Source organism: Centruroides sculpturatus, unplaced genomic scaffold, assembly GCF_000671375.1.
Source record: "Centruroides sculpturatus isolate CEXI.00-Female unplaced genomic scaffold, Cexi_2.0 scaffold1017, whole genome shotgun sequence".
NCBI classification, from domain to species: domain Eukaryota; kingdom Metazoa; phylum Arthropoda; class Arachnida; order Scorpiones; family Buthidae; genus Centruroides; species Centruroides sculpturatus.
In genome coordinates, this window is record NW_019385285.1 from 16,351 (window position 1) to 43,992 (window position 27,642).

The 27,642-nt window shown below is 28.7% G+C and overlaps 1 protein-coding gene across 3 annotated transcripts in view; it reads right to left on the reverse strand.

Annotated features, from left to right (window-relative positions):
* Positions 1 to 27,642, reverse strand: part of LOC111637180 (gametocyte-specific factor 1 homolog) — a 46,575-nt gene that overhangs the window by 977 nt on the left and 17,956 nt on the right. For 2 of the 3 annotated variants that reach the window (XM_023382607.1, XM_023382606.1), the window contains exons 3-10: positions 25,307 to 25,430; positions 24,738 to 24,833; positions 22,489 to 22,582; positions 13,375 to 13,447; positions 9,114 to 9,165; positions 8,325 to 8,420; positions 584 to 637; positions 376 to 502 (exon numbers count right to left, since the gene is read on the reverse strand). In XM_023382607.1, coding sequence (XP_023238375.1) covers positions 376 to 502; positions 584 to 637; positions 8,325 to 8,420; positions 9,114 to 9,165; positions 13,375 to 13,447; positions 22,489 to 22,582; positions 24,738 to 24,833; positions 25,307 to 25,430 — 716 coding nt within the window. The remainder of the gene's footprint in view (positions 1 to 375; positions 503 to 583; positions 638 to 8,324; positions 8,421 to 9,113; positions 9,166 to 13,374; positions 13,448 to 22,488; positions 22,583 to 24,737; positions 24,834 to 25,306; positions 25,431 to 27,642) is intronic. The other variant, XM_023382608.1, reaches the window with a different exon arrangement.

Sequence of the window (27,642 nt, forward strand, 5' to 3'; positions counted from 1 at the left end):
AGGTTGAGGCACACGTTTTAAACGTGTAAACGTGTACGTGTGACGTTCGGCGCCGCTTTCCCATAAGCCTAAAAGTTTGACAATGATGTTTGGATAGTCGGTGGAATCACGCTCGACATTCCAAACACCATCGTCAAACTTTTAGGCTTACGGGAAAGCAGCGCCGAACGTCACACGTACACGTTTACATGTTTAAAACGTGTGCCTCAACCTCTCTAATAAGTACTAACATGTATGTTTACATCTATTTTAATTTTTACGGGAGAAATTCTCTCTTTCTAAAAATTTTATTAACAATTTCCAACTATTGAATCAAAATTCTTATTGGGTATTATGATTAATCTTTTGTATAAAAAATAAAGAATAAAATAATACTTAGGAATCTCTCTCACTTCTCCAGGTTCACATGGGGGTAAAAAATTAATAAGTGCTTTTATTTTTTCAGAAATTTCTTCAGTATTCCTTTCATTATCCTTATCAAGTGATGAGTTTTTATTATACACTGTATAAAAAGAATATATTTACAAAAATCAAAATATTAAATGTAAATAGAAACTATGAATTTAAAAAATTATTTAATTACCTGGACTAATTCCACGGCCTAATCCAACAGGATTTTTGGGTGTAGAAAATTTTTCTATAATGTACAATTTAATAAAACGAATAAGCCAAATAATTTAGCAGCAATGTTTTTAAATAAATTAAACAAAAATATTTACATTTTTAAAAACATTAAGCATAAGTTAAAAGTTTTTTTTTTTTAATTTCTCACAATAAAGATTTGCTGTTAATTATGATAGTTATTAGAAATTACTATAAATATTCTTTAATTATTTGTTAAAAGAAATAATTGAAGAATATTTATAGTAATTTCTTAACTATCATAATTTAAAACATTTGTACTCATATTTTAGTGATATAACTATTTTTATAGATTTCATTTAATAAATATTTCTTCAGTATGATATACTTTATTCACCATAAAATTTGTTATATACTGTATTTACTTGCATACAAGACAAGATTTTTATTCATTTTTCACTGCTTCAAAAACCTAGGTCATCCTATACGTGCAAACGAAGGATGTTTTGCATTTTTGCAATAATTTCTGTGAACCGTGTATACTTCATGCTGTCATTATAGGTCTACAGTCTATTTATTGTAAGTTGGCATCTACTGTAAACAAATTAAGACACACATCCCCTTTGTTTATATTAGTTAAATTGTTATTTTTAATGAATATTAGCACATTCTGAATCATTAAAAATAAACTTTTTCCAGTCACGCACACTATAATGTTTTGGTTTTGTTTTCCATTCATCACGTATTAAGGCAAACATGGTTATTTGCCTTAATACATGCATTTGATTTTATTTAATCACAAAATATTATTAGAAGTGTATTAATAAATCTAATTTTCTTTATTTTTATCTCTAAAGTCACACTTTGTCCTATATGGAGATTGTCTTATACCCAAGTAAATACAGTATATTTGATCATCAAAGACATAAAAAGTTGAGAAATTAAAGGCTATTCATGCCATTGTGAGGGACTTATATGATAGCTAGAGAGATATTTAGTAGTTCAAATGAAACCAAACGTGGTATGGTGACAGTTCAGAACATGCAGAAAAATTTCTATAAAAGAAACCAAAGCAGCACTGCAAGCACTTTTTATTAATGACATTTTATTTGTACATGATACCTATGCTATACAATAACTTTAGCAATGCAGAAGTTATTGGTTGCTAAAGCCCCATTCTGGATGTGTAAAATCTGAAAATAGACAACCGTAATTGATTCACTGTGATGCTTCTCATATTCAGCATAATCTGTTTTGAGGCTGCCAAATTTGCAACATGTCCGTGATAAACCATCTTTTTTAAGTGTCTCCAAAATTCACACAGATTAAAGTCTAAACTACTAAAAGTGCCATAATGGTGACTTTTGGTATTAATTTTTTCTCATGAAAATGTCTTTTGCTTATCTTGAAATAATAAACATAACACTAACATTTACCTCCAGTTGTTTTATTCTAACTTCAAAATTTTTTCAACCCTTTTTAAGTTCATCTGCAGTGCTTTCACATAGTTATCCCTTTACTAGAAATTCTGAGATGTTCAAACATACAAATAAAGCCAAACATTCTTTTTCAAAAATCTATCCTACACAGAAGCACTGAGGATGATATTAAAGATTTTGAAGTTACTAACCTTTAACTTCAGCCATTTTATTGTATTATATTTCTTACTCTGTTCATCATACTAGATTTGGTTGCATTTGAACTGCTAAATCTCTCTCTAGACATCACTGAATAGGGATACTTTAATTACAATCTTCTTGTGTGTGCATGTATGAGTGCAGTAAATAAGTCAAACTTCTTAACTCAAATTTTATTTTCATTGTAACTTAATTCTCATAGACTCAATGCATTCTGTTTTAAAGTAGTTTCATATTTCACTAACTCAAAATTTAAGATCCAAAAACAGCAGCAGAGTCTTGATAATTTGAGGTTCTGTATAGTTCTAGGCACTACTACCCTTAAACCAAAGTACATGTACTCAACTAGAATGGGTAAAAATTACATATTTGGGTAATTCAAATCAAGTGTGTGATGAGATACCATACACTGAAATTGTAAGTACACCACACTGAAAGGTCTAACATTGGCTTTCAATTTATTGTGTTATGAAGTGATATTGTTACCAGTTACATTCAGATACGGTTGCCACTTGCCTTGTATTGTACAGGACATCATGTATTTTAAGTGCTAAATGCAATATATTATTATACTTTATGTAATAATCATTATTTTATAATAATAATTGCATTATGTAAACACATTGTTTAATGCCTTTACTCATTACTGTTTTCCATTGTATATACAGGGTTCCTACTCAAATTTTTGTTTTAAATCCCATGACTTTCCTTGAACCTCACATCCCTTACAGTAATGCACATTGTCAAAATAAACAGCATTTGACTTACTACACACATACACTATTGCTTCTTCAACTTTTTAATTAGTTATTTTTTATAATTAACAGTTGTTTATTTTTTCATAATCACTGCTTAATTAAAATTAAATATAAAATGTTTTATTAAATTAAATTAGTTGAATCTTATATTAATCCATAAATTTATATGATAATTGTGAAGAATTTCAAAAAATTTTTATCAATGCTAGATTATTACGAGTATGATAGACTTTTCTCTCAATTTCATATCATCTCATATCTAAAAGTGTTTTAAAATTTAAAAATGACAACTGATATTGCCATTTGTTATATCTGGGACTTAGTTGGATCCCTTGGAATTTTGCAATGCTCTCCTTCCTGTTGCATTTTACAATAATTCTTCACATAAACAATCAATGTTAATTTTTAAAATTAATCTGCACTATCAATAAAAGAAATAAATATCTAATAATTGTCTAAACATTGTATATATTTTTTGATTTTGTGTAAAGTGATCACAATTTATAAGGTATAATTTTGAGTGATTTTAAAATACAGTCTTTACAATGCAATAGAATAATAAGTAAATCTTATTAAACATAAAACTTATTAAATGTAAAAATTAAAATTAGCTCATCTTATATGATTGTACAAAGTTAAAAGAACTGCTTAAGAACTTGGTCTTTAGGTATAATAACAAAAAATATATTGATGAATAACACTTGTGTATTGTGTATTATTTAAATTTATATTATATACACCTCAACATTTCACTGTAATAGTTTTAATATCGTTATCATCAACAGTGTATCTTTGTGATTAAATCAAATTTTGAACATACAAATAATTTTGGGTCAGTACAAAATAATCCTTTTTTAATAATCCAACAGTGTATCTTTATTTAAATTGTAAGAGAAAAACTTCATAGTTTTGAAAAATTGAAAAACTACATGCCTTTAAGCACAAAATACCTCAATGGCATGCATTAACCTAATGTTTCTCAAACTTTACCTTCTGGTAGACCACTTTAATAAAATAAAACTTTTGGCAGACACTCTAGATTAAAAATTTAATTAAAAATATATATTTTTAATAAGGTTTCTTAAAATAATATTTACCTTTATTAAAACAAAAACATTACAGAAAAACATTTCTTTTTTAATTTTCACATAGAATATGCTTCTTTTTCTTCTATAAACTCAAGGATTCCTGTCAAAATATTTGCAGACCTGCAGGGATCCATGGACCATATATTGTTAAGGAATCTACTATCCAAATAATCTCAAATATTGGGATAAGAAATTTTCTATTGTTCAGCACTAGACACTATGCAAAAATTTTGTTTTCAGATGATGCTTTCAATGATGTCAGATATGGAAAGCAGTTAATTATCCCAGAATGGATAGATTGGTGAGAGAAGTCAAAGCAACACTTGAACAATCTGCCAAGGAGGGATGCCTGCCAGGAACACTTTCTACAAGAAACTGACTCTATTTAGGTGATAGATAAGTGAAAAAAACCTGAAAAATTCCATGTAGTCAACCTGCTGGTGAGATGCACACCTGTAACCAACTACTAGTGTTTTATCCACTCACCATTCATAGGTCAAGCACATAAGGAAGTCAGTATTAATTATCAGGGCCCAAACCCAGCTTGTATTGTTTTAAAATTTCAAGTAATTTCAAAAAATTTTAGTGTTTTAATGAAATTATTTAAATTATAAATGTATGTAATTTTTCTTATTAACTTTAGTTAAAATAATTTAACTTTTTAGGAGTGTTTTAGACAGTAGATAAAATGGCCATGTTGAGAAAATAACTTCTATAATATGAAAATTTTCTTGCCGAATCCAAAATTTTCCTTTTAAAGTATTTTTTTGTGTTCATTACTTGTAGTTCATCCATAAATGAAATTTTTAAGCCTTCTAAAAATTCATTCTGAAGTCAGTTATAAATAAATTTTGCATTTTTGGATGTCAAAAAGTCTGTTAATTGTTGTCTGTGCTAAAAATAAAAATAATCATTCATGGCACTGAATTCAATTTTATTTCTATTAATCAACATATTGCATCAAGTTTATGATTGTGTATACTATTCTATGATGATGACAACACTTGTTTAAATTAAAGCATTCTTTAAAATATTTTTATGTTAACTTACCAGTTTAGTGCTGCATGGCAAATTGTATGGCAGGCCTATTTAATTACATGTATGATTTTCCAAACTATGTAATAATAATTATTAATTAAATTATGGTTTTATTTTGTGCATAATAATTTTTTGGAGAATTTTGTGTATGTTTAAGAGAACTTATGGATACAGATTCACTGAGTTCAGCGTTAATAAATTTCGTTATTTCAGTGTTATTTTGGCGATATAATTTCATACTACCCATAACCCCCCTACCAAACCTACGCAGATGTATCTGCAATGATCGGGACAGGCTAGCTACTTTAGAAAAGTCAGGGGTTTACACGATACACTAGAAAATCCGGTAATGGGAAATATTACAAGATACATAAGAGCAACAACAAGAATGCTTGCTTCCCGCCTTGCTGAGCATCAGGATTGTAGCCAAAGGAAGATGTTCTACAGAGCTCGCTAAAAAAGTTCTTGAGCAAGGCTGCAATCCATTATGGCCCAGAATGGAAATAATTAAATGCTGCAACAATCGAAGGCTTGTGTTTATCTGGGAAGTGCTTCTCACGGCTACTTCAGAAGCGTGCAATGTTCCCACCCTCAATCTACCCGGGGTGTAGATTGCCTTATATCGGCGCCTAAAAAACGAAACGCGCCTAACATTGTATCGCCAACGCGGCAGCATTTCCACGCATGCACCGCTAGCATCGTAAAATATAAAGATTCGAACATATCAAAAATTATTTGCACATTCTTAACAGAATTTCCGGACGCCTGTTTGACTTTTGAATATTCTGTTCCTTTGGAACATCCTGCATGTTGTCTTGTTAAAATTTGTTCTTTTCACCTGAATACTTGTTGAAAGTGCTCGTGTTAATACTAAAGGAACTTTATTAATGCTGAACTCAGTGAATTTGTATCCATAAGTTATACAAATATTGGCATGAGTTTTTAAATTCATTTTTACATTTAAGAGAAATTTTGAACCCTAAAAATATTCTGTACCCCTTTTCATAAGTTGCATTGCACATTACTTCTTGCTGCCTGCAGACAGCTACACTTGGTCAACCATTATGTGAGCAAAAAAATCAAAAAGGCAGCCAAGGAGGCAAATTTCCTGACTTTTTGACAAATTCCCTAATTTCCCAGGTGCATAGGAACCCTGTATGTATATTCTGTATACTTTGAGTTTTCAATAGTGTGAGGTTGTCTTATTCCTGATCAACAGAAATTATCAAGACTACTATATTTCCTGTCTAATTTTGCCTGCTTTCTTTTTCATTTTAAATGGGATAAACAGTATTACTAAAAAGTTAAAAATTGATATTGTAAAGACACCCTCTGACTGCACAACATAAAATTCAAAATTTTAATGTTTGATGCCTGATGTTTCCTTATTCTTAAACACTAATTGACTAATCAAATCTTTGTATTTTAAAATTGTTAATTACAACACACCACACTGGGAAATACATAATAATGAACACAGAACCAATAACTGGGGTGAGGAAAACAAAAAAAAAACCTATCTTTGGACAAACATTTTTTAATTCCTTCTGATTATCACCTGAAGAACTCAGGAGGAGTTAAAAAAACGTTTGTCCAAAGATAGTTTTTTGTTTTCCTCACACTGGTTCTGTGTTCATTATTAAAGTCATTATTAACACATCTACATTTTCACAACTTACTGAGTTTTTTGGTCAATCATATTTAAGGTCATTATATATAATATATATCTCCTTATTTGAAACTAAATAATCATACTGTATGAATTTCAATGTAAAGTTTGAATTGCATGTTGGCATTTTCATCACTAATAATGACCAACTAATCAGTGTAGCAACCATTTTCATTTTGAAGTAAATAGAAATGACAAACAAAAGAAAACTAAAGATTTTGTCAATAGTAGAAAACATATCCAACATAAAGACTGGAGAAAAACAAAAAGCCAAAAGAAAAAAAATTAAAAATTGTGAAAAGAATTTGACATTCAATCAAGTTTTCTCTCTACATATCTAAAAACAAAAAAGAGGATTTTTAACACTTCAATGAACAATAGAACACCACAAAACAGAAAAGAAAGGATAAATGTAAAATGCTAGAGTAGCTGAAATATATATATATCAGTCCATCTGTCTTTCCTTAGTCTCAAGAATTGAGTTAGATAGACGAAATCTGAGACTAGATATAGAAACCTTATACTATGTTTGCACACAATCCACAACTCGCTTCGATCTCGATTTACCTACAATGTGGATTGTGACTGTCGCTAGTCGAACGGCGTGCTGTTCACACAGGCAGTCTGCTCAAGAAGAACCTGGATATTACACACGATCATAAAACTGACGTAAGTACGCGGTAAGTCACAAACACCAACAGACAAAATGAAAGTTTTGGTTAGAAATAAATACTTTTTCTTGCCATACATCTAATAATAGACAAATGTCGTCGTCTCTCCAGCTGTCTTTTTTATTTCTCTGTCGATAGCCCGACACGTGTTCCGCAGCCCTCTTGTATTTTCTCACGCGCGTGGTATTGTGGGATCTCTCTTATAACTGGATCTAGTTTCAAGAACTCTCTCCAGTCGATCACGATTGAATCTCGTTTCAGTTGAGATTGAAACAGTCGAAAGCGTTTGCACCACGGAACAGGCTCCGACTTTAATCACAATCTAGATCGAAATGCTCGGTGTGAACAGGGTATTAGGGGAAGAAAGCACTGATTAAGTACATATGAACTTCTGATACAAACCCGAAGTCACGTTATTGCAATTCAAAACTTCCCCTGAAAGCAGATTACTGGCATAACTCTATTGTTAAAAAAAAATATAATGTACAGGGGCAAGCCACTACTAATTTAAGATGGAGAGCATATATTTTAAATTAAATAAACTAATAAAAATATGATTAAAATCGCAACCTGGCATTGCGATGTCACAATAAATAACTACTTATTTTTATTATAATATTTATGGTCTCATTAAAATCATGGTAGCTTCCATTACTGAACAACTTTTCTCTCTCTCTTCCATTTAAAAGTATTGAGTCTATTGTATAATGTTTGGATATTTTTTTGTAAAATAAATTGAATTTTAAATATAAGAAATACTGGATAATAAATGTAATTTTATATATAAAAAATTTGCACTAAATTCAGTAGAACTTAGCATATCATCACATAGTTTTTGAATATTTTCTAATAAAAATTTTAATTAATAATCATTTACATACCACCCATACATGTTCCATGATATACTCCTCTACCTCGTCCAAATGATATGCCTCTAGGCTGTCTCATTGATTGTAAAGCTCTTTCAAGCAGTTTTTCTATTCAAAAAAATATAACAGTTAGTAAATATATGATGTTAATTATTAGATTTTACAAATTATTCAAAACAAATTTCTGCATATTTCTTATAAATTTACATCTTTGTGTCTGTCATATGAGCATGCAAAGAAATCACAAGAAATGAGTGAATTTTGTTGTGGTATACATTTTTGAAAAAGTTTTATAAGGAAATAAACTAACTAAAAATTATTAGTGTTTTGTCTTATGAATGATATAAATATGATTTGCTTATCAATAGAGAACTGAATTTTAAAAACTTATCAAAAAATAATCAGAAAGTTTCGCATTTAAATATTTTAACATTAAAGAACTTTTTTATAATTGTTTCCTTTTCTTAACTTTATCTTTAAAAAAGAGAAGGATCATATTCATCAAAGTGCATTTTGATAAAATGAAATTATTAAATCTTCTGTCTACTGATTCACTGATGATAAAAAGATTGCAATATTGTTGAAAATTGTCTTTTAAAGAAATATTGAAATTTACATCCTCCATATTAAGTTCAAACAATCTAGTTTGTAAAGTATATTGTTATGAAATATATCAAGATAATTTAACATTATAAATGATAATTATGTTCAAATTTAAAGTTTAAATTTTAACTTAAATATAATATAAATTATATGTAACAACTGTAAGAAAAACTGGTAAAAGTTAAATTTAAAAATTACCTTTGGAAAGTCCAACAGGATTTTGTGATTTTTCTTGAGTTATATCATCCTTCTATAGTATCGATATATAAGAAATTATCATTATATTTCAGTTAATAAATCTACACAATAACTTTTTTACATAAATTTTAAGAGTGTAAATTATACAGCATTAAAAAAATAATCTAGTAAATTAAAAATATTTGGTAAAAACTAAAACAACATATATATTAGAATAAATAATGTAATAATAAAATATTTTGTATTTATAAATAATTTGATTTTGTATTTTCATATGTAAATTGACAAAACTTTTTTATGTATGTATGTCTCTTTAATCCGACATTAAGTTTGGTAGACTATCATTACAGCTTTCAGGTTAAACACTTCTTTTATTGTTTCCACATATGCATTTCGGACTTATATAAATGTTATATGGAAACAATAAAAGAAGTGTCTAACCTGAAAGCTGTAATGATAGTCTACCAAACTTAATGTCGTATTAAAGAGACATACATACATAGAACATAATAACAGCTACCAAAAGTGATATTTAGAAAAAAACTTTTTTTTTTGTCAATTTACATATGAAAATACAAAAGCTACACCTTTCAGTAACAAATAAAACAAGAAAAAAATTCTTTAAAAGGGCTTTTTCTTAAATTTAATGTTTGGAAAATAATTTTAGTAATAAAAATAACAATATGTTAATATATTCAAATAGAATATTTCTATCTTGATATTCACTTTATATCAGTATTTTATAAATTCAATTACTTTCAATGTTTTTATTATTTACCTTTTTTTAAAAAATTATTACAGCCTTTTTTTGTGTTTTTATTTTTTTGTCATATTTTAAATAAAATAAAATATACAAATTTTTAAATATTTTCTTTCTGTAACTAAAACATCATTTTTTTATATTATAAAAATTTTTTGATAATTACAAGATAGAGTATTTAATGTGTTGTTAATCTTTAATTTACATCAGTTTTTGACATGTAGCAAAATAAAAATGATAATGATTTAACCACTGCTAAATTTCAACAGGTATAGCCTTTTATTATTCAATGATTGATACAGACAAAATAGTTTATTTTAATTAGCATGTTATAAAAGTTATAAATCATTACATGTGTTACGTGTAATTTATATTAAATTATCTTCAAATGACAATTCAAATACAATTTAAAAATTTAAGTTATAAATCACAATAATTATAATTTTGTTTCCAAAAATTAAGGAATGATTCTAAATTGTATTTTTTAGAATGTTAAATATTAGCTTTTGTTTTAAGACCTTAGTCCATTTTAAATTTTGCTATGAAACAATGTATAATAAATAGATTGTTTTTTCATTAAATTAACATTTTGTGCTAGTACTATTGAATAAGTAATTTTATTTATTTGGTAAAGCAGTTATTTTATTAGACTGGAAATTTTTCTATTCCAGCAATTTATATTAGTGTAAATAAATAATAACAGTAAAGAAAAAAAACATATAAGAGGTTGGCTAATAAATCCATCAGTTTTTATTGATATAGGTAGACATTATGAAATGCAACAAACTTCAATTCAAATTCTGAAGGCACATAACTGTTTGAAATTGATATTTCAAATGGTTATAAACACACAAAACACAACCAATCTTTACACTTTTTTAAAAAATTAAATGATGAATTTATTTTCTTAAAACAATGCATAAAGACTGGTTGTTTTTTGTTTGAAAGATGAAAAAACAAAATAAGCATTTTGGCATCTTATGCTTCTTTATTTAGAAAAGAAAAAAACACAATACAAACCTGCAAAAATATATGTGCAGTCTTTAAAAAACACATGTGCTAAAAGTGGTTTGCAAGGTTTTTCTCTGGAAATTTTTCTATTCAAGACACACTATACTTGGGTTGGACATGAGAATGACACTGACAAAGTGAAAGTGCTAATAGACATCAGTCCACACTATACAACCTGGGATATTGCAGACATTCTACAAATATCAAAATTATGGGTAGAAAAACATTCTGCAGTGACTTGGGTTCATTAGCAGATTTAATATTTAGTTCTGCACAAATTGACTGAAGCAAATCTCCCAGAATGCATTTCCTTCTGTGATTCACTAAGAAAATGTAAAGAAAGTGATCCATTCATGAAGTGGATGATAACCAGTGATGAAAAAATCATCATATTCAACAATGTTGAGTGAAAACAATAATGGAAGCTGTATAGTAAATCACCACAAACCATTTCAAAGACAGGGCTTCATCCAAACAAAATCATGCTCTCAACTTAGAGTGGAAGGGTATTATGTTCTATGAGCTATTTCTGAAGAAGAGACAATCAATTTGTTTGTGTGCTGGAAGCCAGCAGGATAAACTGAATGCATTGTTGTTTTCCATCACAACAATGCCAGATCTTACTCATTTTTGCAAACATGGCAAGAATTATTGAAGCTGAACTGGGTGGTATTACCATATCCTCCATATTCACCAGATATTGCCCCTCTGATTATCATTTGTTATACTCTTTTTGGAATTCCTTAAATGGACATTTTGTTTCCAAGAAAGGCATCAAATGGCACTTGATGTAATTTTTTTGTTATGAAAAACAGGAAGTTCTTTGAGCAAAAGATTGTGGGCAGTTTCATAATTCCTGATTGCTGAAAACAGCCTATATATTATTGAATATATTGCTTCTTTCTCTGAAAAACTTGCTTTCATTTGCATGTTAAAATTGCCTGCACTTATTCTGACAAGTAAGTATAAAGTTGGCCAATAAGTATTTGTAAATAAAAAAAATTAAAAGTTTAATTTGTTTGAAATCAAATAATAAAAACATTTCAATCAGAGATGATGTAAATTTTTAGCTATTAAGAAACATTAATTATGCAAATTTATTAATTATATCACATTAAAGATGCTCATTGCATTTAAATAATTCACATATGTTTTTGCTTGAATTTTTGCTATATTACAAGTTTTGTAGTACAATCTGCATTCACACTGATGTATGATATAAGGGAAAATCAAATATATGATTGTGTAATTTAATGATGACGACTTTATTGAGTTTGTAAACATTTACAAACTCAAACTCATTATTTACAAGTTATTGAATAATTGCTTGAAAAACATTCCAGATATTATCATCAAAATAATGAAAATTGTTTCAGATTACTTTTTTTAATCTAGCCTGAATCACCATTGAAATGCAACAGTTCTAAATGACTTTAGGTATGTTGTAGTACACTTTAGTATCAATAAAGATTAGATAGAAAAATATATTCAAATTAATATTAAATTCTCATCCTATAAAATAAAATCTGTAAGAGTAAATGTAACTGGAAATCCAACTGCATTTTAATTAACCAATACCAACTGCATTTTAAAATTTTTATAACGTAAAATATTTTTCATGAAAAGTAAATTTAATATCATTTTTCACTCAATTCTTTGATAGTTTTCTTATCTATTTATTCATTATTATTAGTAAAAACTATTTAGTATGTTTATAAATCTATTTTAGAATATAAACTTAAACAGACTATATATAAATAATAAAATGTTTTTGATATTTACTAATTGTACATAATGTTATAAGATTATCTGGATATTGGTTTATAATTTCATTAAGTTATCGCACAGTACAGCAAACTACTCATTTTACTTTATCAAAATGAATAATATAGTAAAAAATAATCATACTGAAATAATTAATAATCATATTTAATAATCATATGAGACAAAGCTGCATTCCATTTATATAATGAATATCATCCTACATTCTTTTCTTAATTTTTTTAATAAAAATTATAACATTTTTATATAATTTGATTTTTCCTGATTTCATAATATGTGATACTAACACGCAATGTGTTATATAGCTTTCATTAATTTGCTCATTACAAGAAGACTTAATTTGAATACATGAATTGACTATCATGAGTAAATAAAACAAAAAAGAAAAAGAAATGATGCTTAGATAAATCAATCAAATCAAGTTTAATTCAAATTTAGATCTTCATGGCAATAATAGGATATTTTATTGTGTGATTATCTAGTCAACTGTTAACTTTTGAAAATTTTTATACTCTTTATGGCAGTTAAATAGAATTATATTCTCCTCCTGAATCCTACATATTATCACAGGAATCATATAACAAAAAAAAACTTGGTCTAAATTAATCTTTCATAATTATGGTATTATAATTAATCAAAAGTACTTTATAATACTTATCAGATATAGACAAAAGTTAAAATGTTTATAAAATTATCTCAAATTCATACCTGTATTGAAGTTGGTTTATCTTCAAAATTTGATTCAGCACATGAATTTTTATCAACTTCAGGATCACTATTACTAAATAAAAATAAAAGTTTTATTATATTTATTTGTATGAATACAAATATAGAATATTTATTACATACAATTCAATTCAATCTTTATTAGTCATAAAAGGCTTCCGCCTGTTACAAACAGGTTGGTTAGATTTCACAATTTTTTAAAATATCTACACAAATTTCGTTCAAATATTTATATTCTAACTTATACATCACATTTAGTAAGTTCCTTTTTACACCTGTTCTAAAACACTTAAGTTTATTCAATATTCCGAATACACTATCTCATTATTTTTAGCATTACAAGGATCTTACTTTCTTTTATTAAACCTATATTTATGATTACTACATTTACTTAGTAGATTAAATTAGTCTTGTTTCTTCATTTTTGCTTTACTAAATATTTTAACCAAGTTGTTTATTAACTATTAGCTTTGACTGTCACTTAAATTTATCAACCAGGTTTCCATAAAACCAATTATAATGTTCGAATCCATGAATTCCTTTAGTAATACTTTGTCAATTTTTCCACAAAGACCCTATATTCTCCAAAACCATATTAGAAAAATATTTTTGTCTTTATTAGTCTCTCTCATATTTTTACTGCCATTTTTTCTTTTACTATCTTCCAGTTTTACCAAGCTTTTATTACAATTATTTTCAATTACTGTTTTCTTATTTGAGGGATCTAAACTTAATTCAGTATAATTCTCATGCCAGTCCTATTCTTTTTAGTCATCTGTCTATTTCTAACAAAACAAGCCATTTGAATAATCTTGTTTGTATTCATATCGACTATATATATATTATATTATCCATAATATAATAATCTCCTCTTATTAATATTTTATTTATACTAGTTTTCTCTACTTTGATTTGATCCTGTAGTTTTTTTTTTCTAATTCTTGATCTGATACCCAAATCCATTGTAATTATTATTTCTTTGCTGGTTTCTTTAACAATTTTTGGTTTCAAAGTCCAAAAGCTCTTAAGAACTAAATTTCTATCTTTTACAGATTCCAGAATCACTTTTATTATTAGGTTATTCTTACTATTTTTAAGTTGAACTAGTCCTTCAATTTCTATATTTTTTAGTCCTAATTCTTTGTTAATAAATTGTTTGATTTCTTGAGCAACGTTCCATGTTTTAACCGGATAATTAAAAATTATTATGTTCTTGTTAGTAGTCTCATTTACCAATTTATCAAATTCAAATATTCCTTTTAACTTTTTGTTATTTTTATAATTTTCTTCTAATTTTTGTATCTTGTAACAAATTATCTTCATATCTTCCTTATAACTATTGTTTTCTTCTTTTATCTTATTAACTTCAGCTTTTATTGATTGAATTTCTAAGTTCAACTGGCAAAATTTTTCCTGAATTAATTCATATATAAATTTCAATGTATATTGCGAATCATAAATACCTTGTTTTTCAGTTTCTCTTCTCGGTCTAAAATAATCCTGAATTCTTAAATTTTGAGGTCTCTATTTCTTTCAACCTTTTCTTCAATTTGGTATTCCTCACTTAAACTTTCCAGTAACTGCATTTCCCTTTCTTCATCCTTGTGACTTTCATTCCGAGGTCTACCCCACCCCTTTTTTGCATATCCAACTGACTTGACCGAAGTGGTGAGCAGGAGAGAGGACCAGGATTTATTTCGATTCTGGCAATTATTAATGGCATTTTAATCAATCCCAAAGTTAATTTAGTGTCAACAATTCTAATTTGTATATACCACATTGCATAATTTTTTGTTATTTCCATCTGAAACTTGTTCTATCAACCTCTGAAAAAAGTTCACTCACACGCTTGGCAACTCTGACACACCCCCTATTTATTACATACAGATAACATTAAAGTTCAGTAATGTTCAAAAAATCATGTACATATCTACAATATTTGATAGCTGAGACAATATTTTGTAAGAAGAAAAGCACTTTCTAAATAATCATAATTTTTTTTTTTTTGCTACTTTTATATCTTTATAAATCCTGACATTTAATATATATTTTCAGAAAAAAAAAAAGATAATAATAATAATAATAATAAACATTCTATTCTACTAGCCGGTAGTTTGATATCATCAATACCTGAGGATGTCTATTACATATAGATGAAAACGTTTGTAGAAAGAATTTTTTCTGTTTGGTTATGAACTGGTGATGGTTTATTTGGTGAGTGTTATATAATAAAAAACATGTTTCGTTGAAACTTAAGACAGAAAATTTAAAAGTGCGATTAGCTATGCTGTTTGATCCCAAACAAGAAGACACTGAAAGGACAAACCAATATTGAGGAAATATTCTAACGTAAATTACAATGAATATTCTCTACAATTATTAAATTTCTGAATCTAGGGTCTTTAAAATAGGTGAGCAATAGAGGAAAATAAGAAATGCTAAAATTTTAAAGAAGTCAATGATTTTAAAAATTTCAGTAGAACTTTTTTATATGATCTTTTGTTTTCTTATGTTAAATGTATTACAGTTTGAAATCAAATTATACTTGTAATGTAAAAAATTATATGCTTATTAAATGTAACTTTTGATGATAATAACACACTAAACAACTCCAAATTTAAATAAATATCTTGAAAACTGTTTAAGAAAAACTATTTTTGTTATTTTGAATATTAATTTCAATTATGTCTACTCAAACATTATTTATTATCATTTTTTTGTACATATCTAACATTTTTCTTTCTTTTTCTTCTCTTTGAATAACAAATTATGTTTACTATTGCATAAACTAGGCAATTTATGTGCACATTATTTTACTATAAATAGCATTTAAGTATTCACTAACAATTATAATTATTGGTAGTGAATACTTAATTATCATTAACAAATATGATCTCTACTTATAACAATGTTAGTTAATATATATTTAACTATATTTAGATAAACTTAATTTTATAAAGAATTCAGAATTATTTGCTGAAAATACACAATACATTTATAACTCTACATGTTTACTAACTAGATAAATTGTTGCATAAAACATTAAAGCAACCAAAGCCGAATTAACAGGCTAGAAATGGCTATAATAATAATAATAATAATAATAATAATTTGAGATAATTTGGTATTAGAGTTAGGCATTAGGTGCCATCTCATGCTAAATTTAATAATTATACAACTTTGGTTGCTTTAATGTTTATCGGGTTAGCTGATGTTTGTTTATATGTTGCATATAAACCAATCAAATAAACCAGCACTAATTAATATAAATAAATAAACTTTGATCTTTTACAAATGCTTTTGGCCATATTCATTAGACACCATCAGGTAATTTAATGTTTTAAAATAGAATGTACAGTTAAAAATTTAATCAGATTCAAACATAAGTTTGATTACACCCTTCCACATGTCATAAGAATATTTTTTAAATTATGAAATTTCAGAAAAAGGATCTCTACACACCCACAACAGTGTAATTGTCTTTAAAGTTTATTGTTTTTTTTCTAAAATTGGCATTGTAAATTTCCAGCCACTCCATACGTTTCAGGTGTGTTTTATTCCTTACATAATAAATGTAGAATGAATGTCTTNGCGGGAGAGGTCAAAATCGAAGTTTAATTCGATCTCCAACCGGAAATGGTCGACGGACTTACCTTCTTCTATTGTTTTAAAGTTAGCGTCGCATTTTCATATAATAAAAATCTATTTCTAACTACTAAATATTTTTTTCTAAAACAATTATTTTCCGCGAATTTTAGTGAGGGTTTGGACCTGTCCAGAGCCTCACAGAGCTCCCCGCCATTTTAAAATGTCGTAACGGAATAACGACATTTTAGCTGGCAGCTCCGGAAGCTGTCAGTCCCTTCTCCCTTTGTTGCCAAGTGAGGTAACAGTGACACTTGCCTGAGAACCCATTTTTCTCTGGCACGCGTTTGGTTTCGCGTTACAAAGTTTTTTTTTTTCTCGATACATTATTTCAGAGGTATAGAAATCGTTTACAATTCATCCAAATGTTCGCGTAACATCACATGTCTGTTTATAAGATTGATTACAAACACTCAAATAACAATCACGGTCATCGAATAACATCTTAACAACTTAAAAGCTCGACAAATGTTTTCTAAAACTTGTTTTTTTTTTTCGTTTTTAGACTGAGCAATTCACATAATTCGTAAATAATTCACAAAATTCTATTAAAGCCTAAAAGAGGGACAACCTTTTATCTGTCACACTTAGAAAATGTACGTAAAAGTTTCCTTAGGTACCGTCACTTCCAGTACACGGAGTGTTGACCTAACTTCGAGTTATGTACTTTTGTTGCTGGCTCTATCTCCTTGTTCAAAATTCCAGGGAAAATTTGCCGAAGTATTTTTCGATTATTTGAATCAACTCGATATCTGAGTTTCTGTTCTTCGAACAAGTAACAACTTTGTCATCTCTTGGATGCAGTCAGTTGCAAATCAAGATCACTGTTCTAAGTCTACGATTCCCAGAATCGATTGGTTGATTGAAAATTAATTCGGAATTCGGAAGTGATTTCAGACTATCAATTGAACAAGTGACAGTTTTCTGTCATTGGTTTTCTTCCAAAGCAGATTACCGCAAATCAAGGTCCTCATTCAACTTCGTGTTGTCCGTTTTACTTCCATTCTATACTCCGCTTTTCAATGGTGCATTTAAGCCAGTTTTTGGTTGTGACTGATATAATTACCTTTTCATATAAATTTTGGGATGAGGGAAATTTTCCTAAAATTTGAACCATATGAATTACTCTATCTTTAACCAATGTTCGTCACAGGAAAACTCGATCGCGACAATTCTGTTTTTCTTTCAAAACGCGAGTTTTCTCACCATAACAAAATACTGTTTCAATAATACAAGTACAAGCAATATTCTGTAACGAATTACAATCAAAATTTTCAACTTAAACACAATCGGATCACATGTTTCTTCATGGTGATCATATCATGTTGAAACTTTTTCTGATAAATACCATTGAGAATTTTCAATTTGCGACAAACATATCCTGTCGATTAATGCAGGTTCAAACCAAATTACATATTTACTTCTAAACAAAATTTTCACCGAAGAACACATTGTTCCGTCATTATAATCGGATTGTATCATCCCTTATCTACAATCACGTAACATTGACATTATCAATTAACGACAAATAATTTGTATTGTTTTTCTTATTCCGAAACATTTTCATTTAAGGTGACCTCTGTCCTCTTTAAAAAGAGAGAAAGAGCTCTCCTTTTACAGTTTATACTTTATTTGATCCGAGTCGGCAGCAATAATATGTTTCGACCTTTGGTTTGGGGAAATGATGTAGTTACGTTGTAAACAGTGTCATCTTAGGTTCTGTCATCCAAAGGGAACCTTATGCTACTACTCTTTGGACTTTATGACTTTTTTTTGTTCTAACTTTCCTCTTTTTTTTCACTCGCGTGCAATTATATACCTCTTATAATTTAAAAGATCGCGTTTCATCGCGCTGCATTATTCTTAAATTTTAAAGTCGTTTACGTTTCCTTTTTCTGTTAATCTCACCGTAGGGTGCAAAATTTTCGCTCCTACAATCACCAAAAAGCCAGTGATTTCATGCTTATATTTGGGTTTTAATGCGCGTTTCTACTTTCCTATTTCCACAAAATATAACAGCTACTTTATAATTTCTTCTCGCTATTTCTACAAAGTCTTCTATTCATTTCTTCTAATTAAAATATTCGCTTTTAAAACGGATCAGACTCACAGAAGAGCGCAAAGAAGTGATTCTCTGCTTCCTCATGTTGATCTTCATAAGCAAGTGTTTTGCGCCGATTATAACTTTTTTTTTTCTACATCGCATAATCCTTTTTCTGGATGTACGGAATTTANGAAAAACTATTTTTGTTATTTTGAATATTAATTTCAATTATGTCTACTCAAACATTATTTATTATCATTTTTTTGTACATATCTAACATTTTTCTTTCTTTTTCTTCTCTTTGAATAACAAATTATGTTTACTATTGCATAAACTAGGCAATTTATGTGCACATTATTTTACTATAAATAGCATTTAAGTATTCACTAACAATTATAATTATTGGTAGTGAATACTTAATTATCATTAACAAATATGATCTCTACTTATAACAATGTTAGTTAATATATATTTAACTATATTTAGATAAACTTAATTTTATAAAGAATTCAGAATTATTTGCTGAAAATACACAATACATTTATAACTCTACATGTTTACTAACTAGATAAATTGTTGCATAAAACATTAAAGCAACCAAAGCCGAATTAACAGGCTAGAAATGGCTATAATAATAATAATAATAATAATAATAATTTGAGATAATTTGGTATTAGAGTTAGGCATTAGGTGCCATCTCATGCTAAATTTAATAATTATACAACTTTGGTTGCTTTAATGTTTATCGGGTTAGCTGATGTTTGTTTATATGTTGCATATAAACCAATCAAATAAACCAGCACTAATTAATATAAATAAATAAACTTTGATCTTTTACAAATGCTTTTGGCCATATTCATTAGACACCATCAGGTAATTTAATGTTTTAAAATAGAATGTACAGTTAAAAATTTAATCAGATTCAAACATAAGTTTGATTACACCCTTCCACATGTCATAAGAATATTTTTTAAATTATGAAATTTCAGAAAAAGGATCTCTACACACCCACAACAGTGTAATTGTCTTTAAAGTTTATTGTTTTTTTTCTAAAATTGGCATTGTAAATTTCCAGCCACTCCATACGTTTCAGGTGTGTTTTATTCCTTACATAATAAATGTAGAATGAATGTCTTCAAATAGCACACCTTTACTTTGGTCATCCAGTACATATGAGGTTAAAGCAGTATCAGAAAGTCTTTTATTAACGGAGACTTGATGTTCTTTTCTTCTTATGTTGAATGATTGCTCCTATATATTCTAACTTTTAGTTAATTCTGATGTCATTTACTGAAATGATATATAGTCCTGGTAGCTTGTTTTTATCCACCTTTCCTTAGCATTTCTGAGTAGGAAATAGATGTTTGTATTTCATTTGTATGCAATTTTGATTTATAAACAAATAAGCAAAGGCATTACATGTGTTGTTAATAAGTAACCACTTTACACAGGATAGTTTTCCTTTCATGACTGGTTGTATGAGAAATACTTTTTAATTAACCTCTTATTAGTTTTAGGTGAATATCCATGTTGTTTAGCAACAGAATATATGTATCATAGTATAGAATACACAGTAAACTTATTGTCTTGAGTCAACAACCAAAGACAAACAAAAAAAAAATAAATGCTACACTATTTAACCAATTCAGTCTGTAGACTATCTGATATATGCTTGCAAACCACCAGTAGTCTACAAATGATATTTTGAGAACCACTAGTATATGGTATCATCATGCAATGATAAATCTTTGACTAAATGTAAGATTATTCTTTATAATCAAATAAAGTTTGAGTATAAAAATTTATTAAAACATATATGAATGTAAACATACATATCTATATAAATAAAATTGTAGTGGTCAAAATGTTTGTTGCTGCATCACAGGAAAATGCTTAAATGTTTTCCTATGATGCGTATTTTAACCAAACTTCATATTTTGAATCTGTCGGTCCAGGAGAAGGTTTATAGATACAAATCATCTCAAAATCTACATTAATTAAATTAAACTGTGATTAAAATTAAATTAAATTAAATGGATTTCTGTTTGTCTATTTGTCTCTCTCTTCACTAGATGGCAACACACAAATTAATACTTCCTGCCAAGGAATTATTTATAAGAAAAATGTATTATTGAAGTTTACTATTATATTTGAAGAACTGACATTATAGAATAATTAGTTAATTAGCAAAATCTTCGAGGCATTAAAAATGTGACATCATCATGCTAGATGGCAATATGTACATATGACAGGTTTTTCGAACCATTACATATTGTGTTTGTAATTCATTAGGCCTAACTGTACTTGCATGAGATTTATTTATTTGTGTGAGTGAAGATTATGGCTACTCAAGAATGCAAAACCTTGGCTGATTTTCAAGGAAAAGTAAACAGGTAAGACTGTCTAGAGATTCAGAGAACCTGTCTTTGAGACAGGTTAGGCTTAGTTCTCAGAGAGAATGGCAAGCCACTCTGAGTATCTGAGTGCGCCTCTGAGTGGACAAGGAGTACTAATTCCTTGGCACAAAAAGTTCTGAAGTGCCTTCATTTATGACACTCTTTTAGACTATTATGCTAGCTAATATTGGGTGTATGAATAAAGTATGTAGGTACTGCAGTGTTCTGAAGCGGAAGAATAAATCACAGGGGATGTGCTACTCTTCTGGCAAAGTTAAGCTGAATGTTTTTGCTCACCCTGAACCTCTTCTATCACTATTAAATGGGACTCAATTTCTTAAAGAACATTAGGTCTTACAATAGCTTCCAAATGACAAGTTTGATGCTGCTGAAATACTTGAAAGAAATTTCATGTCAACATTTAAAATTCAAGGACAGATATAACATTTAATAGCATACTGTTAATCCTGACAAAGTACCCATTCAAATTTAAATGTCTACAATTTCCAGTCAGTCTATGCTTTGCAATGACCATTAACAAGTCACAACACCAATGCCTAAGAGTTGCAGGACTTGACCTGAGATGCAGTTGACTTTTACATGGCAAACTCTATGTTGCATGCTCATGTGTTAGTAGCTGCAAATCTCTGTTCATTTGTGCCCCTGATAATAAAACATGAAATGTTGTATATCAGGAGGTTATTTGATAACTTATCTAGAAAATATTCCACATCTTTAATAGCTATATTATGAATCTGTAACAAACAATTCTCTGCAGATATACTCTTTAGATTAGATAAGTAAATATAATTTTACAAAAAAGTATCTGCAGTCAACAATGGGTAACACAGCTAGTATTATTATATGTAGCATTATTTTAAAAGAGAATATCATGTAAAATAATTTATTATTATAAAAATTAAAAAAAAACCAATTTTACTGGTAAATTTCAATAAATTTAAGACAAAAAAATCTTTAAATAAAAATACTTTATAGCTATTCTTGTAATACCTGGAATTTATTTTTGAATCAATGGTTGATATTGCTCTTTCTTCATTTTCTTGACAAATACTTAATTCTCTTGAATAAGAAATTTCATTGTCATCTATTTAATGTAAACTAAGTTAATATCATTTTACAAAATTAAACATATTGATTATGTTTATAAAATCAAATATTCAAATTAAAATTTAAATATTTACTAATTTATAAAACATTGACAAGTTAGTCAAATACTTAATATTATGTTACTTTCTAAATAATTCAGCAGCTTTACTTCTAACATTCATAATTAGTTCTAAAAATCCAGCAATGAGTTGATTAACTTTCCTGGCAACATTTAAAACTGCATGTATGTCTCCATCTGTTATGATATTTTATTATTAAAAACTTTTTATGTTATTATAAAATGGCTAAAAGCTTAATTTTGAAAGTAAGGATGGGTTTAATAAAAAATTATAAATGTTAACAACAAGTAAAATCATCATTTAAGTCCATTAAGATATAGCACGACCCCCTTTTATCTCCCCACCCTGTTGACCTTTAACCATCAAAACTTAGTAGCATCAATCCCCTAATATATAAACCTCCCTGCAAAATTTCAGACATTTTGGACATAAAGCACAGGCATTATTAATCTTCAAAAAGTGAACAAAATTGTGCCCCCCACACACACATTAATATCCATACATAACATAATCCATGCTTTTCTTGACATTTCAAGGCCCAGAGTATCAAAAACTAAAAATCTTGGAAGTCATTTGAGGGGGGAGATAATGAGGGTCATCTGTATCTCCAGTAGAATCTAACTTAATGATGATTTCACTCGTTATTAGCATTTACAATTTTTTTATAAATCTCATCCCTACCCTCAAAATTAAGCTTTTTGCCATTTTATAATAGTTAAAAATATAAAAAGTTTTTCAATAAAATATGATTACAGATGACGCCACCAAACTTTTTAATGTTGCCAGGAAATTTGAGCAACTCGTTGCTGGTTTAAATTTTAAAATAAGATAATTAGTTATATAAAACATATATTTGTAAATTTAGATAAATTTATGAGGGCTATTTTTTAAATAAGGTCTGTTTGTGAATGAGAGGGAGAATGACGCACGATTGCAGCAGTGTGCATGAGCATCCGTTTTCAGCATGCTTTGCGCATGTTTAGATGCCATTTGCAGCCCTATTGTCTGTCTGTATGTTGAATTGTAAAAGTTTATAATGTTTAAGAAAATTGAGTCGCCCGCCGACTGTAAGATACAATCTGTTATTCGATTTCAGCACGAAAGATCATGGTAACTGTCTTTTNCGAAGGAACCATTCCATCACGTCTCGACGACTCCAGGACGATGCGGTCGACTTCCGTTGATGGAAAGTTGTCGATCCGAGGTCGGGAGATGGAGACGAAGATGGGTGCGAGACACACACACAACAACAGATCCGTCACTTGGAACTTTCGGGAGAAGAAGCCGTCGCGTCCTCGAATTTCCGGGGTTTTATCTGTTTTCTTTCAGATTCCCCTTTCCGATTGGTCTCCCGTCGTCACCTGATGACAATTCGAAACCTTTCGGGGGCGCGAGAGAGGTCAAAATCGAAGTTTAATTCGATCTCCAACCGGAAATGGTCGACGGACTTACCTTCTTCTATTGTTTTAAAGTTAGCGTCGCATTTTCATATAATAAAAATCTATTTCTAACTACTAAATATTTTTTTCTAAAACAATTATTTTCCGCGAATTTTAGTGAGGGTTTGGACCTGTCCAGAGCCTCACAGATTTTTACAATTTTACATGCAAAGATATGTAAAATTGTGTCCAGAGAATCAAAAAAACTGGAAAAACAACCACTCAATAGGCCAGCATATTCAATAACCTGGCACTAGGTCAGTCCTGATAAATGTTACTGTATTTTTTGAAAAAGTTCAAGAACCACTAATTTACAAGCAATTTATCATAGATATCAAATTCAAATGAATTTTAGTGAGTTGATACAATACACTTTTAATTATACATTTTATTCCCTAACACTAAAATTATTTTAATGACAGGCATACATTAATATTGACATATTTATTATATGTCAATATTTTTACCATATTTCTTGTAAAACTTTAAAAAATCAATTTAAATTCATTTAAATTTCTTAAATTATTTTTAGAAAGAAAATTGCCATATAGATTTGGTAAAATATAATGTTTTCTCACAAATATTTCCATGTATCTATTGAAAATTATTAAGACATTTTTGATTTTAAACTTACTATTGTCATTTTCCCAATTTTCTTCTTCTGGAAGTTTGTAACCAAAATAAGATGGAACAGCAGTCCTTCCTTTAAATGTGCTATCTTTTGAAAGATCTAAAATAATATAGTAATCAAAACTTTTGCAAATCAAAAGAGAAATTAAAACAAATTCTATATGATGACAATTCCCACAATTAAATCAAATGTTATTTTTTGAAATTATATATTACAATTATATTAAATAACACAACAAGATACATATAAAATTTTTAATTAAAATAAACAATGAAATATATAAACTAAAACAGAATAAAATTCAATTGTACAAGTTTATTGAAGTAAAAGTTACATTTAAACTGAACATCTTGCAAGTCTTTTAAACGATTACTATTTATCTTCATGAGGAAAATTTTACAATAGAAAAAATAGCACAATTTAATAAATGAACTGAAATCAAAACTTTTTTCTTTCAATTATAGAAACATTTTCAATCTAAATATTCCAAATTCTAGTAACATTTTTCTTCTTTCAAATATTGTTCTAAAATGTTAAGTTAGCAACAAAAACATTTAATTTTTCATACTTACCAATAACTTTTTTATCAACAGCTTCTTTATCTGAACAAGTTGCTAAATGATGTTGAAATTCTGATTCAGAAACATAATGCCTAGCATTATATGGGCAAACTTGTTTATTCACAGATTGAAACTTCTGGAAAATAGTTTTTTTAAATATATTAGGAAGTTATAAACAAGATGATATATTACTTTTCCATTTTATTCCCAATTGTCATGTTACATTGCATTCTGATGTTGTGCTGCAAGTTGCCATGTTCTTTATGAAACAATGAAAGTTAACTATATTATGAATTCAAATGAGGAATTTGAAGTATGCAAAAATTAAAATCTAACAAGGGGACCTTACGGTCTCGGAAATTCAGTTCGGGATGAGATTTCACAGGTTAGTAGTATACCTCAAGGATGTCCACCCAGAAGAATTGTAAAGCGCACTAGCCAGAAGATTTCGAGAAAAAGGGTTCTAAAGTTTTAAGTGCAGCTCATATACTAGTCGATTTTACACTATGGCAGCACATCAAAATGGCTGATTCTGTAGCAAAATTGCTTGCCATGTGGACAATCTAGATTCTGTCCTATCTTCGGCTTATTTTCTTTTTTTTAATTGTTTTAAAAATTATAACAACTTCTAAATAAAGTTAATGACCTAAAAATATTATCAATTACAGTAGATCCCCCTATAAGACGGTAGATACGTTCCGTTCTTTATGAATCAATTTTATAGGAATCATAGTTTACGGACTACGGCTGTTTGAAAGGTTTTCTTTCATAAAATTAATCGATTCTAGACTAATTCGACTNGTTCATTAACCAATCACCCACTGTATTTTTCTTCTTATTAAAAAACAGACCTTATTTTAAAAATAACCCTCATATATTTATTTATTTATTTTTTTAGGGTTATAAGCATTTAATCTGAATATAAAATAATTCTATTATTTATTATTTTATTTGTTCTGTTTTTTGTACAGTTAATCTTGAAAAATAAATTTTTCTTGTCGAATTTTAACTTGGTGGGTTTTGTTATAGAATGTTACAGTGTTATTGGAAATGAACACAATGCTTATCAAACTGTGGTCCAGACTCTCCAGAGTCTGAAAAAAAGTGAATCATATGTTCAGTTCAAAACAATGAAGTCTTTTGGTGAAAATTCTCAGGAAATACATCAGATGTCATGTGGCTGAGGTAAGTGACAGAGTGACATTAAAGCAAGGTCAAATGATATATTTTGTACATGCCCACCACCCAACATGGTGCTCCATGATGAAAACAAGCTTAAGCAATGATGTCTTAAATGCATCACTGCATACTTGGTAAGCAGTCCTACGATTTTTCTGTTTATACCATTTTTTATATGGGTTGCTCCCAAAAATTGTTCTTTTGGAAATGTCTATCAAATATGTCTCTTTAAAAAAAATTAAAGGAAACACATGTAATGATCTGCTTTTATAGTTTTACTTAATTATTTATTGTATTTGTGTAAACTGTTTAATAAAGTCAGTCTTGCAAAACTGAAGGTGGCTAAATGTTTGAACATTATAAAAGGAAGTACAGCTTGACATGCCAGTATGTCAAGCTTCTCGCTGAAGGAGTTATCTGTGAACTGGGTAGGTCCGGAGATAAGATTTTTGTTTAAAAGCATTCAAAATGTGCAGTTCTTGGAAAGGAGTGTAGGTTTTCCTTTAGAGATGACAAATACCAATATGATATGACGCTGTGTTAGGAAAACCAGTTAGCTCGTGCATGATTTTTCTAAAGCCTTTTCCAAAGACATTTGTGCACAGATTTAATAGGAGAAACAGAAATATTTAGCACACTTGGAATCAATAATTACATTGAAACAGCTACAGAGTATTACTGTTTATGTATTTTGATAATTAGAGTAGGTCTGTATTTATATGCAATAAAAGTATACAAAGCAAAAAGTAAGAATAGTGTGTTCTTGTTTCAAGCTAACTGAGGGTAGGAATAGCTTAGAAAAATTGAAATGGCATATTAAACAATAATAAAAAATAGATTTGTGGGGGCCGAGGGGGGGGGGAGAAATTTAAAAATTCTCGACGAACGATAATATGTGATATGTATCGTCATCGTCTCCCTTGCCGTTTGGATTGCCGAGCGGTAACAATCAACGACATGTGGAAGCAGTTGAGTCAGAGATAGATGCCTCGTTTACAAACAACACAACCGTTTATTAAACACGAAAGAAGCTTACAAGATGTCCGCGATCTTGGAAGTTCTGCGGCGGTTGCGGCCTCTGGGTCTTCCTCTCCTTTCCAAGACAGTCCCATTTTGAAGGAGTGTCCCTTGTTCGTGAAGGAACCATTCCATCACGTCTCGATGACTCC